The sequence below is a fragment of the Conger conger genome, chromosome 10, assembly GCF_963514075.1.
Source record: "Conger conger chromosome 10, fConCon1.1, whole genome shotgun sequence".
NCBI lineage: Eukaryota > Metazoa > Chordata > Actinopteri > Anguilliformes > Congridae > Conger > Conger conger.
In genome coordinates, this window is record NC_083769.1 from 20,827,223 (window position 1) to 20,841,432 (window position 14,210).

General features: G+C 40.4%; 1 protein-coding gene across 6 annotated transcripts; it reads left to right on the top strand.

Annotated features, from left to right (window-relative positions):
* The first annotated feature begins 486 nt into the window (after window positions 1–486).
* zgc:56699 (uncharacterized protein LOC405758 homolog) lies at window positions 487–7,517 on the top strand. Of its 6 annotated transcripts, XM_061258654.1 has the most exons (9): window positions 487–720; window positions 869–932; window positions 1,074–1,225; window positions 3,224–3,330; window positions 3,704–3,830; window positions 4,598–4,681; window positions 5,049–5,115; window positions 5,671–5,747; window positions 7,182–7,517. In XM_061258654.1, exons 3-9 carry the CDS (start codon window positions 1,144–1,146, stop codon window positions 7,388–7,390), a joined length of 753 nt encoding a protein of 250 aa, XP_061114638.1. In that variant the 5' UTR covers window positions 487–720; window positions 869–932; window positions 1,074–1,143; the 3' UTR covers window positions 7,391–7,517. The 6 variants fall into 6 exon arrangements, with proteins under 6 accessions (XP_061114638.1, XP_061114637.1, XP_061114636.1 ...); XM_061258653.1 differs by lacking the exon at window positions 869–932 and having other exon boundaries at window positions 490–720; XM_061258652.1 differs by lacking the exon at window positions 487–720 and having other exon boundaries at window positions 727–932.
* Window positions 7,518–14,210: the final 6,693 nt, after the last annotated feature.

Genomic DNA, 14,210 nt, shown 5'->3' on the forward strand with positions numbered 1-14,210 from the left:
TCATATAGGCCTAGTTTAACCCCTGTGTTTTTACCGCAAAAATGAATGGGTTGCTTTGGCCGCTTGTCCTCCAACATGTCATCGTCAAGGAAATTGTCACGTGATTAAGAATGAGCCATACAGAGGAAATGGCGCCAGGCATATTGTAGTGGGATAGCTAGTCGTTAGCGTGAAAATTGTAGGCGATATGAAGGCGGGCTCTTATTTTCGGCCTCTTTGGATAAATTAGTACTTTTCCGGCGTCTGTTTATGCTTGGTAATCATATGAGTAAAATGGCTAGACTAATTTTTTTTGGAACAGTTCTTATATTAGATTATATTATATTATATTAGATTTTTTTTTTAAAAAAGGTCAATGGGATTTTTGAATAGAACAATTTGTTTATCACCCAGGGGGCGTGGCTTTGACGTCAGGACGACCAGACCAGCGAATCCGGGTACTTTGACATAGGGTAGGCGTAACATAGCGGGAATAGGGTATTTGACCTAAATGAACAATATCTGATATTTTTTATTATATTTACGACAAGCTGAAAGTCTTTTGAGCGTTTCCATATTAAGTTGATGTTTTAACGATGAGTAGTTTTTGAGAAAGAAACCAAACAACCAATTATATAGGAGGTCATGTGATTCCGGAGGCCCTCGTTATCTATGAGAGAAGCCACCAGTCGAAGTTTGGCCACTTGATTGCTGCAAACTGAAGTCCTCTACACGTAAAAGGTATTTTTCTTAGAAATCTATGGATAGGTGGTAAGTTGGCTATCGTAGCAAGTTGGCCAATGAGACTAGTGACAAAGTTTATAAGTTGTGCATGAGAAAGCATTCGAGACTCGGGTGGTCAACTTGTGTTCTGCCATTCGTGTACAAGGGCGGACAGACGTGTAATCTTTTGGGCTAGTGAAACAATCTTCACGTCTTAATTTCCTGCGACAGTAAGTTAACGCAAGTCGTTTTCAAACATCAGTGTTCACAATGACGAGTTCCGGAATTTGTAATCGATTACCTGGCATTCGAATATTTTGAAACAAATCGCCTGTTTGAAAGGTCAACATTTCTATATTTTTCTCCTTTAGTTGCCGACGACGCCAGTGCAAAACATCTAGAAGGCCGGTTACAACGAGAGGGTGACGTTTACCGACAGAGATGACTACATTTAGACTGGGATCCAGCTGTTCTGCAGAAAAATGCACCAATGTTTCTGTGCGTCGCTGGGAAGAAGAGGGTGGTGAGAAATGTCGAACTTCATTCGTAAATAAGTTGACTGTCTGCTAGCTGCCTTTTCCACAGCGATGCTTTGTTCTGGTGCGGGGCTGAAACCGAAACCTCTACACGGCTCTTTTCGGATTGAATTGGTTTAATTTAAGATGCCTTTCTATAATAATAAACGAGTAATTCTATAATTATGGGTAGATTTTATATCCACCAAAAAGTGAAGAAATGGGCTAAGTGTGCTTTTTTGCTAAATAATATAGAGTTGTTCCCTTAGTATACCCTGTAATGTGCTAAATTCAGTAATTATCAAGCTTAGACTCGAAAAAATGTTTTATTCATTGTCAACTGTTACAGACAAATTGTCAGACATGAATGAAGTACTACACATTACACACATTACATTACATTACACCAATAGTAAAGGTATTGTGTAATGATTTATTCAATGTACATTACAGTATCAACAACACTCAATATAAGCATAAATTGACAATAAACCCTGCCAAGATGTCAACCGTGTTTATCCCTGTGAACTGTTACACCTGATGGGTAGCACAGTTGACAGGTAACGGGTAACATTTCTTCCATTTTAGGCTCTTTGTGCGGAAGTTAGAACTGCAGACCTTCACCACATAACATTGATCACATATTTTGATACACTTTCTCTACATTTTTGGAAATATAATATCTAAAGCAAGTACACAAGAACATAACACGGTTCATGTACAATTAATCCACTGTGCAGATGCTCATTTTGATGAAATATTGAAGAGGAGTAGAAACTTGCCACAGTGTCTTCAAAATGCCCACCACAAAAAGGAAGAGACTTCCTGTGAAGTTGGTCGTGTGACTTTGGCGCAAACCATTACTGATTTATAGTTTTGTCAATGGGTAACACAGTTAACAGATTTTTTGGACACAGTGGAAATAGTGGTATTAATGACTTAAATAGTTTTTAAAAACACAATGTTTTAATGACTGTTTTGAACAAATGATGAAAATAATATATAAAAACATATATTCTAGTGTTAATCTGAAGAGCAAAACTTGACATTTAGGAAACCGGACAGCACAAAAACTGCAAATTCCGGTATAGCTTACGCATTTTATGCAAAATAAATGATGGAACCGGTCAACTTTTTTTATTGAATGAATGGGAAATGTGCCCCAATATAAAATTGATCATTGCTTAAAGTGAATATTTAGTCGAATTGATAAATACAACCCATGGGCATGACACGTACCCCTAATTATAGAATGAATCATGCAATGATTCAAGAGTTTGTGTTGGCTACGTGATTGTTTAAAAAATGTGGGCTGTACATTTTTGGTAGGAACCATTTCATATAGGGTGAATTCGGGCACCTTGGGACACATTTTGTAAATTCATTTTGAGTCTGCCCTCACCACCAATTTTAATAAGATGCCCATAACACTGCACATTTTTACAATCGCCTTCGCTATTCTTATAAATTGGCAAAATGTTGATATAACGTGAATGTGTAGCAAACTATTTTGCAATCACTCATCCAAAATTGGTTTTCCTCGTTTGGTAATTTGGGACACCGCTTTAGATCATTTGGGACACAGCGTGAACACATACACAAAGATACTGAACTCAACCAATTAAGCCTGAAAATGAACAGGATCTTCTGTATCTAATATGGGGATGGGTGTGTACCTGTAAGAAGTTAAATTTTCGGGGTGGGATTTGAACCCCGGCCTCGCACTCGTCCAAAGTATTGCCAGACGAACAAGTTGCCTGTTGGCTGAAGACAAAATGGGGCTATTTATTTATTATTGGCCTAATTCAATAATTAACAGAAGTTGGTCTGAAATCCAGAAATGCATACGGCCTGGCTTGCCCATCCCTGATCTAGACTATCATTAATTGTAGACGCATTGGTCTTGATTTTTACGTATTACCAGTTGACTTAGATTGGACAATGTATTAACTGTGTTCATTCTATTGCAATGTAGTACTTTTAAATAATCTCATCCATCCCCCCAGATGTTGAAGATGTTGCTGATCCAGACCGGCTGCTTCAGTGCCCGTATGACAAGAATCATCAGATCCGTGCCTGTCGCTTTCCCTACCACCTTATCAAGTGTCAGAAGGTTGGCAGCCAGGGGTGGGGTGCTGCTGTTTGGGGCGTAGCAATGGGCCACTGGCTGAGATCCAGCTAGTTCAGTCTGCATCCGATAGCTGAATTTCAGCTAGTATGGCATGGCTTGAAGTAGCAGTCTCTTCCCATTGGCCTCATTTAAATTTTGTCCTTTTGATCATAGCATTTGGACATAACAGAATTGTGGAAGATAATGTCACTTGTTTTAGTATTCAGACCATTTCTGTCTTGCAGTTTGGTTGGCTTGAATACACTTAATATTGAATTAAGTCTGTGTTCATGGGGATATAGTTGTTTGGGAGAGCCAAAACTTTTTATTTTTGTAAGTCAGTTCTCTTTCCTTGCGGTTTTTATTTATTTAACAGAACCACCCAAAATTGGCTCAGGAGCTCAAGACGTGCCCATTCAACGCACGCCACCTGATGCCCAAGCATGAGCTGTCACACCACATTGCCAACTGTGTGGACAGAAGCTCTGTCAACACTGAAGACCGTGAGAGATGGGATTGGGGAATTAATTGATGAATTTCTGGCTTCGTTGGGAGATTTGTATGAACTCCTACCTGATTTCCTCAAAGAAAGAAAAGCTGGGAGTATTCTGATCATAGAAACCCTACTGGGGCCCTTGTACACAAACGTTGGCCACCCTGGCACATGCTAACCTTAGATATGATGAACCCATCTAAAGGAATCTGCTTCCTAAATGCATCTTCAAAATATGTACTGTTTACTAAACATACTGCTTAATTTTAGTAGGCTATGAGTACCCTGGGTGAGAAAGTTTGGAAGATGAAATTCTTTAAATGTAGTGCATTTAAAATCCTCATATTACCAAATGTATTTGAGAGCACTTCAGTAAGAACCATACTTTTTAGGAGGTAGTACTGAGAGCACACTTCAGTAAGAACCATACTTTTTAGGAGGTAGTACTGAGAGGAATAGGTGGAGTCCAATTGTCCAATAGATTGGAGGGGAAGAGGCAGGGACTTTTTATTTTATTTTTTATAAGGTTTTTGCAATATACTTCGGCAGTACCATTGGGAACATATAAAAAAGAAAATTAAATATTCTGTCAGGACAACTTGAAAATACAAGTATTGTAACGATTGTCTTGCTTCTTAGTCTTCCTTTTGGCCAAGGTATCCACATGCTTGCTCCTTAAAAATAATTGTTGGGCTTGCTGCATTTTCCATAATTTTCACTGTCCCATTTCCCTGTCATAAAGGATCTGTGGACTTAAGTGTTTTTAACTATTGGCAGTGGGCAGCAGCGAGGTCCGGAGCAAGTGGCATGTCCCTGTGAACACCTGGGAAAACCCCAAGTGCAGTGAAGACTGGGATAAAGGTGAGCAAAATCTAGACTGTGATAAAGGCGGTAGCAGATTCTAGACTGGGATGAAGGCGAGGGCAGATTCTAGACTGGGATGAAGGCGAGGGCAGATTCTAGACTGGGATGAAGGCGAGGGCAGATTCTAGACTGGGATGAAGGCGAGTGGATTGTAAACTCCCCTTTTCGTAATGACTGCTGCGTCTGTACCTGGCCCATGTTCCGTAATGAATTTTCATGGGCGTTTCAGTGGAATGTATTGATTTCAGTGCTCTCCTGGTGGAACTGCAAGTTTTAAGCATGTAGAAGATTCAGGAAAGTAAGCAAACAAATGTCCAGGTTGTTGAACCGTGACTGAACTGCCTGTTTGGTGTTTTCACTGCAGAGATTGAAGAGAGTCCTGGTACCACCTTCATCTGGGGGGTGTCCACATCTAAGCTAAACCAGGAGAGGTAACGGCTCTTTGCTGCTTTAGACCAGTGGTTCTCAAACTCGGTCCTGAAGTACCCCTGTGTATGCTGGTTTTTGTACCAAGGACAATTGCAATCCAATAATCTTAACAAGCTGTGCAGTGTTTCTTGATAACGGTGTCTCAGCATTTTACAAAGCCTCGAAATGTATACCTTAAAGTAGTTTACTCTTCTAGGCGTTTGTAGCTATATGCAGCAGACTTGTGGCCTAGGTGATGACAAGGACAACATCTGCTGTCAAAATTCACTGTTCGCATGATTTTGTTCCCTATATGGACATGTACTAGATGGTGATTTGGGATGGGGAGTAGTGAGCCAGCAGAACTCGGGCAGTGACCGTAAACTCTGACTAATAAAAAATAAAATGGGGGGCCACTTCACCCATGGTCCATGTTAGGCCATTGCAAGGATTTATTATGGTTAAGGGTTTTCAGATTCAACCCAGGTCTGACCTCTCGTTACTTTGTTCAGTGCAGTCGCGTGTTGTCTAATTAATTTGAGCATCTCCTGTATTACCTCTTTCTGATTCTTTCCCAGCTCCAGGGCAGAGACCAGGACCACAAACAGTCTCCCCCCTGGCCTGCGTGCTCCTACCACACTGCCGTGGAAGAACTGTGAGTACAGTCTGCGTCTGACAGTTCTCACTACAATTATATTTTAAAACGTATATATTTTATAAAAAAATATTTCAATTATTTGCACAACCAAAGCAAGTTAAACAAAAGTGTTCAGGAGAGGTAAAAATCCGAAAAGTCTGAAATGCAAAAAATAGAAGACTGAATAGTCAAGACGAGAAGAATACTAAAAAATAATGAAATAAAAATATGAACTATTAAAAAAAAACAAAAAAACGCATTATCAGAATTCACCCATTTTTGAATGTCCTGGCCCTTTGAGAGTGAAGCTGTACATGAGGAGTTAACCTCTTTGTATGTAGTGCACGCATAGCACTAAATGTCTGCACATTGTAAACCAACATGTGGTGTTGTCCCTACTGTTTGATGGCCTCTGATCTCGCCGTCTTGGCACCTGGGTATTATCTCTGCACTCTTATGTTCTGCATAAAACCCTACTGATGCATGCATCCCCTGTATCCATAACCTAATGATATGCAAAAAGTAAAAATGAAAAACAAAGTTTTATGAATGAGGTTTTGATGGAAATGCAGAGTCATATTCTGTCGGTTAGTCCCAGCTGATCTAGGTGTGAGCAGCATGCGCATAACATTTATAATCTCGGTGTGCAAAACTGCGTATAATATTGAGCATTTGCTAGAGTAGCCTAGATGTGTGGTCCCTAAAACGCATTCTGCTTGCGCTAATCAGATTAGTGCAACATCGACTGCATGTCCTTTAGGGCTGCTTGGGGCAGGCAATATTTATAAAATCCAGGATTACAAGAACCTTTTTAAAATCACATTAAAGCAAAGGCTGAATGCGTTCACCCTCGGCAAGGCTTTCCTCACTGTCGGATGTGCTTGCCAATGGCCAATAGATGGCAGTCACGCAATGCATTAAGAGCTCAGTATTTAGTATAAAATGAACATCACAAAGATTAATTCTGTTTTTGCTCAAGAAGCATCTTGCTGTTAATCTGTGCCCCAGGGTCTAGTTTTGCTGGTGCTGTCCCCACATCATTGTAAAACAAGGTTGGCCTCAAGTAGGTCTACTGGGCTTTAAGGTTGGTAGTATATTGTTTCTAGTTCATCGAATATAAGCATTTTATGCTGTGGTACTATACACAAAATTAATTGTCTTGAATCAGTTCACTCACGCTTAGAACCAGCTCATTGGCAAATTTGAATGCAAATCTCAAGGTGATTGGATGTCCAGAAATCACCATGAGATTGTTGATTCTTGGACAGTTTGAAGTAGATTCTTACAAGAAGGGAGCCATTGCAATCTCCTTAGCGATGAACTGTTCCGAAGGGTCTGTTCTCGGTCCTGCTTCCTGCTTCGTGCTCCGTGCTCCAGACTTGCATGCTGTGCGTTTCCCTGGCCTGAGGTGGCGGAGGCGATCGTAACCGGTTTTATCGCTTCCGTCTCTAGGGGGGCGTTTGATGGAACGCATCTGGTGCGATGTTGATCTGATTCTCCACCCAGGATTGGCTGTATTGCTTTTATTTTCTTTCTGCAGAAAGGAAGATGTCTCCCATTTTGCTGTCAACGTGTGGGCTTGCGCAAGAACATCGTTTCGCATGCCTGGAATGCAGAAGACCTTGTTTTTTAAGAATGTGCACAAGCATTTACACTGTTGAATTTTAGTGGTGCTAGTTTTAGGTTTAGTGTTTGTTTTAAAGCCGTGCTTCTATACTTTATTTTAAATTGCTTCAAATATTAGTTATGGTGTCGGTTTCTATTCTTGTATTAAAGTCAACAATTATATTCTGACTTGCTGGTTCATTAAACATATGGTTATCAAACAAGATGTTTTTGGAAAATCCGCACTTGTAGAATCAAGCATTTCAGTGAAGATTTCCTAATGTTGTCCCCTCATATGTATGGTGCATTGCCATTTTATGACATTATTAATGCAGGTGATGGCCAAGCATGGATGGATATTCTTTAGAGTGAACGTTTCATATTTTGGTCTTCCCTCTGAGATGGTATCTTTACAGTAACACAGGGTAAGTGTAATGAGGAATACTGCTCCTTTGCCTGGAGAAGAAATGAATGCAAGTATCCCCCCAAGTCAGGAAATGAGTCTGAACAACAGTGATCCACATGCGGAGCACTTGGGGAGGATGTCATGAACACTCGCCTCCAGAGCTTCAGTACTGGGAACTAATGCTGTCCCTTTCAGCAGCAGATACTAGGGACCAGATACATGTAGCCTCTGGGGGAAATAAAACCATTTCATTGTATCCATGGAGTGGCTGGACACCCCATGCGTGCACCAAATACGTTGGTTAAAATGCGATTTCTCCATTTCTGGGAGAACAGAAATAGGTAAGTGTTTGTACTGGAGACGAAAGGGGACAAATTAATTCTCTAGCTTGACATTTGGCGGAGGTAAGGCTCAAATGGATTTGTAATTGCTATGAATCATGCGGAAGCTATTGTGTGGCATCAGTTGTTCACTGATGGATGCCTGGCTTTCTTTAGCCTCTGTTCCCTTCATTACGCTCACTGTAATCGGCCAATCAGGCGAGTCCTAAGTGGCAAATCATGCTGATGGGCCCGTGACGCATAAGTTGTTTTTGGGCGATGTCAACCTCCAACCTTTTATTTTTCTAGATGTTCCTAAAATGCCAAATCCATCCCTTCCATCTGTTGATGTACAATGTTGCTAAATGTATTGAATGTATGCATGTGTTTTGATCACAATTTGCTCTGGCTGAGCACAAATGTATTGAATGAATTGGACTCAATGTTGCCTGAACCCACAGCTTCCCTGTTATGCAACTACTGTTGTCTGGAATGGCTTTCCGTAGCCATTCATTGCATTTCTACTAGCAATGGGAGTGCAGTGGGCAGGGCCAGTGATGCAGGCCACTGCAGCTAAGCACTGCTGTCAATACGAGTTGGGCGTCATAGGGTACGGTAGAGCTGGGCTGAGCTACAAGTGGCCCCTCCCGGGCACATCTCTGCTGCTTGGCTTAACCTTCTGTGGCAGGTGGGCGCACCAGCTCTGAGCTACAGGACTAACTGACAAAGAGCTGTGTTTATGTACGCAGCTATAAATGTACGCAGCTATACATGTGCCCTGCACTTTCAGGCCACGTTTCATGACCAAAATGGTTGCCTTTAGTTTCAAGGGTTTTGGGCAAAGGGGAATCAAAATATTTGGATTTTGAATGTCATTTACATTCTCAATGGCAGGCCAAGAGATTTGAAAAGATTAGAAACCGGTAACACTCCATATAGTGCATCACACACAGATTACATGTGTCTATTCAATTCAATTGAATTCCCCTCTGTAACCCAGCTCCACTGCTTAAATTGGTTGGCTATTATAGTCAGTTTTGATCCTGTGCACAATATTGTGATTGGCTGCTTTGATTTAATTGGGTTGCTTATTCCGGAGCTTTAGCACAGAGAGATGTTGACTGACAGGCTCGGTCACTAGCACAGGCTGTGAAAATCCCATTGTTGGAAAGGGGTATATTTCCACAGTCTTCATCTGCTGTAGACCCAGAGTGTTGGACATCGTCATTGGCTGGAGTTTTTACTGGGAAGCTGGAGAACCCTTACATTTAGCATGATGCTAAATTTTAAACATTAAAACATTAACATTAAAATGTTTTGACTGCTAGTCTTCTGAAAGAAATGCAGATCATTGAAGGGCAGTGCTTGCTCATGGTATCCTGCTACTTTTGCTTTCAAGGCAAATGACTGAAATCCTGGCCTTCTGCCATTTCAACTTTCAAGACAAAGGGAGTAATGAGTCTCCACTCAACCTGTCACAGCACTTTGGTTGCAAAATGGCTACAAAAAATATATTTAAGACTATTGTAAGAGCACACTTTTACTTTCAGGTTGACTGCATCCAAGACATTCAGGTGCCATGGAAATCATGTTGAATCTATAAAGGAAGAGAGATTGTACTATAATTTGCACTGAATAAAAGTTCATTTTTATTATATAAAAGGGAGCTCAGAATACTGATTTGCCAAAGTTCCTTATACAGATTTTACGGCTGGTTTGCTGTGGGCTTTTTTTTTTTCTGTGTCTTGGCACTACGTGCCTACATGACTCTTGCTCTCAGAAATATTCTGACACAGCCCCTGCTTTGTGTGCTGGCATAGGTCTTAACTCATAATGAGATTGAGACTGAGCTGTGAAATTGTCTACCAGACGATTTGCTTTGGCTTTCGAGAGGAAACAATCTTGCACATCTGCTACTCGTCCTGAACAGACGGTGTGTGATTAAACCCCAGATTTGTAATTGGCATTTGATGCTGCCTCAGTCGCTGCTCCGGGACTCTATTTACTCTTTTACTTGGTGTTTTTGTGCATGAAAATACAAATGAGTGAGTTCATTATGAATTATATGAACGGCAACAAAGAAAAGCAATCTGTATGCGAAGAGAAACAAAGCCCGCAGCTTTGGAGAATCTTGGTCTACTGTAACATTAAATTATTATTTAGACTTTATACATAGTTAAATGCAAAGTTGGGACAGTGATGCAGTTTTTGTTTTGGTGGCTCTATTCCAGCACATTGGATTTGCAAGAACTATGAAAATGAGTTTATATTTCACTTTTAAATCCATATCAAGTGGTCCGTAGTGTGGGAATAACAGCCATTTGTATGCCTGAAGTCTGTGACCCATAGACATCACCAGATGCTGGGTATCTTCCCTGGTGATGCTCTACCAGGACTGGACTGCAGCCAGCTTCAGTACCTGTTTGCTTCTGGGGTGTTTTGCCTTTTCTTCAGCACTGTATAACTACACTGAGGTACTTGGTTGGATCTAAGCAGATAAGGTGTTTCTCTACAATTCAGAATTCACCCTGTGACTGCCTTTAGCAGTCATCTCATCAATGATGGCAAGTGAGCTGATCACGTGATAATGCTTGTAAGTACCCTCAAATTAAAGCATATGGTCCGTACTTTTGATCTCATTAATTTTATATTCATTGATTATTTCAAATCCAATGTATAGATCCAAAACATGTCACAATCCAAATACTAGTAACTATTTGCATAGTGTATATAATCAAGCAATTTATTCAAAGAGTATTCAAAGAAGAAATGTCATAATTGGACGTGATGTCTTGTGTAATATATGGCAAATTATTATTTTAGTCGATGTGTAATAAAAAATAAAGTGTAGACTGACGGGTGAAATCTGTGGTGTGCTAACTGCTGTAGAGTGGACACTTGGTCACTGAAATAAAAAAGGTTTTGGAAAGCAAAGTACTCAGACATAGCATAACCCATAACTACTAACAAATCTGAGAGATGAAAATGAGGGAAATTATTGATCTTTACATTGTGCTAACTTGTGGCAAAGGGGGAGAGATAATGCTAGCTCTTACCATTGACCAATCACCTAGAATGGAGGAATTAATAAACTGGAGGAATTATGAATGTACGATTGCTTTGACTGCAACTTCCACCCTCAATGGACACTAGCAGAAGTGCAGCGATGGTGTTAAATTGCAAGGCTCCATCATTCGACTCCCTCACTAGTTTGATGAGGATTAGTTGAGCAGATTTCTTGTAATAAGGCCTATAATCCTTGTTGAGGAATTGGAATGATTGCTTGAGCGATAGCTTCCTTTTTAATGGCAGTAGCAAATTCAGTATTTCTCATTACAGAAATGCATAAGAAATGTGATCTAAGTGACTTTGACGTGGAATGATTGTTATTGCCAGACAGGGTGGTTTGAATCCCAGAAGCTGCTGATGATCTGGGATTTTCACACACAACAGTCTCTAGAGCTTGCAGAGAATGGTGCGGAAAACAAAAAACGTCAACAGTTCTGTGGGTAAAAATGCCTTGTTAATGAGAGAGGTTGGTGGAGAGGCTGGTCAAAAGCTGACAGGAAGGTGACAGTAACACAAATAACCACACATTACAACAGTGGTATGAATGCAACAGCATCTCTCATCTCTGAACACACCACTTGTCCACCTTGGTGGATAGCCTACAGCAGCAGACGACCAATAAGTCAAAAAAATAAGTAAGAAATACCTCAAAGTGCTCACTGTGTATTTTTTCTTTTAGAATTCACCAGAGAGCATCATTTTCAATCATCTTTGCTTTAAATTAAAGCATGTGTGGAGATCAGCCAAAAGCATTTTTTTAGCACCATATCAAGATTGTATAATTTTGACTCCTTTACTCAACAATAAAATAGTTCAGAGATATTTAAATAACGTAAGCAATATTTTATATGGTATATCTACCCCAAATGTATTCGGCATCGTGTTCTGAGAACCTCCTAGGTTTGATTGATGGTTGCATCTAAATGTCCCATTAGTTTCTTCAGCCATGAATCCCTCAAAAAAAAAAACATAGAAAACCGTATGGAACATCCGTCCAGAATGCTGATGATCTGGGTGCCAGCTTCAGTATAATATTTGCCTGCTATCACCCCACCATCTGTATCTCAAAACAGTGAGCAGCCGTCTATGCTGGAGCTAAGGGGTGGTTAAGCCCTGCAAACCACTGATTAAAATGAAGGGCCTCGTTCTATAGGGAACCCTGTAACTGCTCCTGAGTGAGGAAGAGATAAGGGCTGTGACCCCCTGTGACTTGTATGCAGCTTAAGCCTGTTTAATGCATAACACAAACACCTGTCTGTGTATGCATTCATGTGTATAGAAGCACAATAATATTGCTGCGTTGCCTGGTAAGAGCCGAAAAGCAACGTACAGGTTTTGGCCCGATGCTAAACTTATGGCCAAAAACGATGACGCGGGGCGAGGCTTGTGATGTTTGATGATGCTGTAACCTGAATGAGAAAGCCAAGGACACAAATCATTCACATTTTTATTTTTAATTGATAATTGTTCCCCCCAAAGCCATATGGCAGTTGGAATAATACTTGGTGGAAACCTGCACACTGGAGCGAAACCATTTGCAGAAAATTATGCGAATGGAAAACTTAAACCAAAACAATACTGCTAAAACATTTTTTTTACAACTTAAGTAATAAAGAGATTGTCACCAAGGACATAAATATCATTTAAAGTTTAGGGGGACAACAAAAAGGAGATTTTCTTTTGGATTTTTTTGGGGGTGACACAAAGAGCACCACCCATGATCAAGTCTGGGGGATGTGTCCCCCCTGTCCCCACTAGTATCGCCGTCCACGGCTGTAATAAATCCTGCCATACACAAGGGGTGAAATGCGAGGAGGCTGAAAATGTCAGCCGTTCCATTGCATGGTGTGAGATTTTTTTCTTCTCTTACTCAGGCCCGCACACACAGGCTGTATCTCGCTCATTGAAGTTAGTACAGTGTTAAGTGTTAAGCCTGCCCTTAACACAGCGAGTGTCACTGTTTGAATGGCGCTGGCATTTCCTCTTCATCGCCTGCACTCCCGCTGTGATGGCGACACAGCTTTCTGACAGCAACCGCTGGCAGCGGTGACCTTTTCTTCTCTTTTTCCTCATTTTCTTTTTTTCAGAGAAATATGTAATTGTCAAGCTTTGAGGCTGCTTATCCAAGTAGGGCACCCTCAAATGTGCCAGAGTTTTGTGCCGTGCAGTGCTGGACATATTGTGTGTAATCTCTTGTGTGAGAGGGTATTGCGTGTAATCTCTTGAGTGATGAAGCCACGGTTAATTGAATCCCACTGATATCATTTTAATGTCGAATTTATCTTATGTAGATGCTAACAGCTTGCTGGTCATGTACTGTGAAGATTTGGTTGTGCTTTTGTATGTACAAGTACTAATACGTCAGTCAGAATACTTCTAAAGACTGCTATCTAGGTGGCTAACCATGTAATTTTGCCTACTGCACCAAGGTTACTTTTTTTAATCTGGAAAATTCTACCTCGGAATTAAGAAAAAAAAAAAAAAAAAAAAGCTATAATACTGACTTTTGGCTGGTCTCCACACATGCTTTCATTCAAAACAAAAGATGATTGAAAAGGCTCTCAGGTGAATTCTAAGAGAAAAAAATACATTATATACACTCAATGAGCACTTTATTTAATTCAAATAACCACACATTACAACAGTAGTATGCAGAATAGCATCTCTGAACACACAACACATCAAACCTATGAGTGGATAGGCTACAAATACTAAAAATATTACAGTCACCAACAATTCTCTAGACTGACTGTCAGATTGAGTCCACTCATTCAAAAATGAAAACATTTCATAAGAAGCACAAGATGGCAGGTTTCAGCACTAAGGACTTACAAAAGAGGTCTGATCAGCTGCTTGTTGCGTTTGTGCTCTTTCAGTGTTCTGAATGCACAGGCAAAGGGCTCATACAACCCTCGATGGATGCTGTGGTTTGTCCAAAATTAACTTCCCCTGAAATCGGAAGCACCAATACACTTATTTCAGACACTATATTACGTTTCTTAATTATTTGATCCCTTATCCCTTAAAAATAGGGTTAGGGTTAGGGTTAGCATTTTATTTTTGTCATTTTGGTTCACTTTA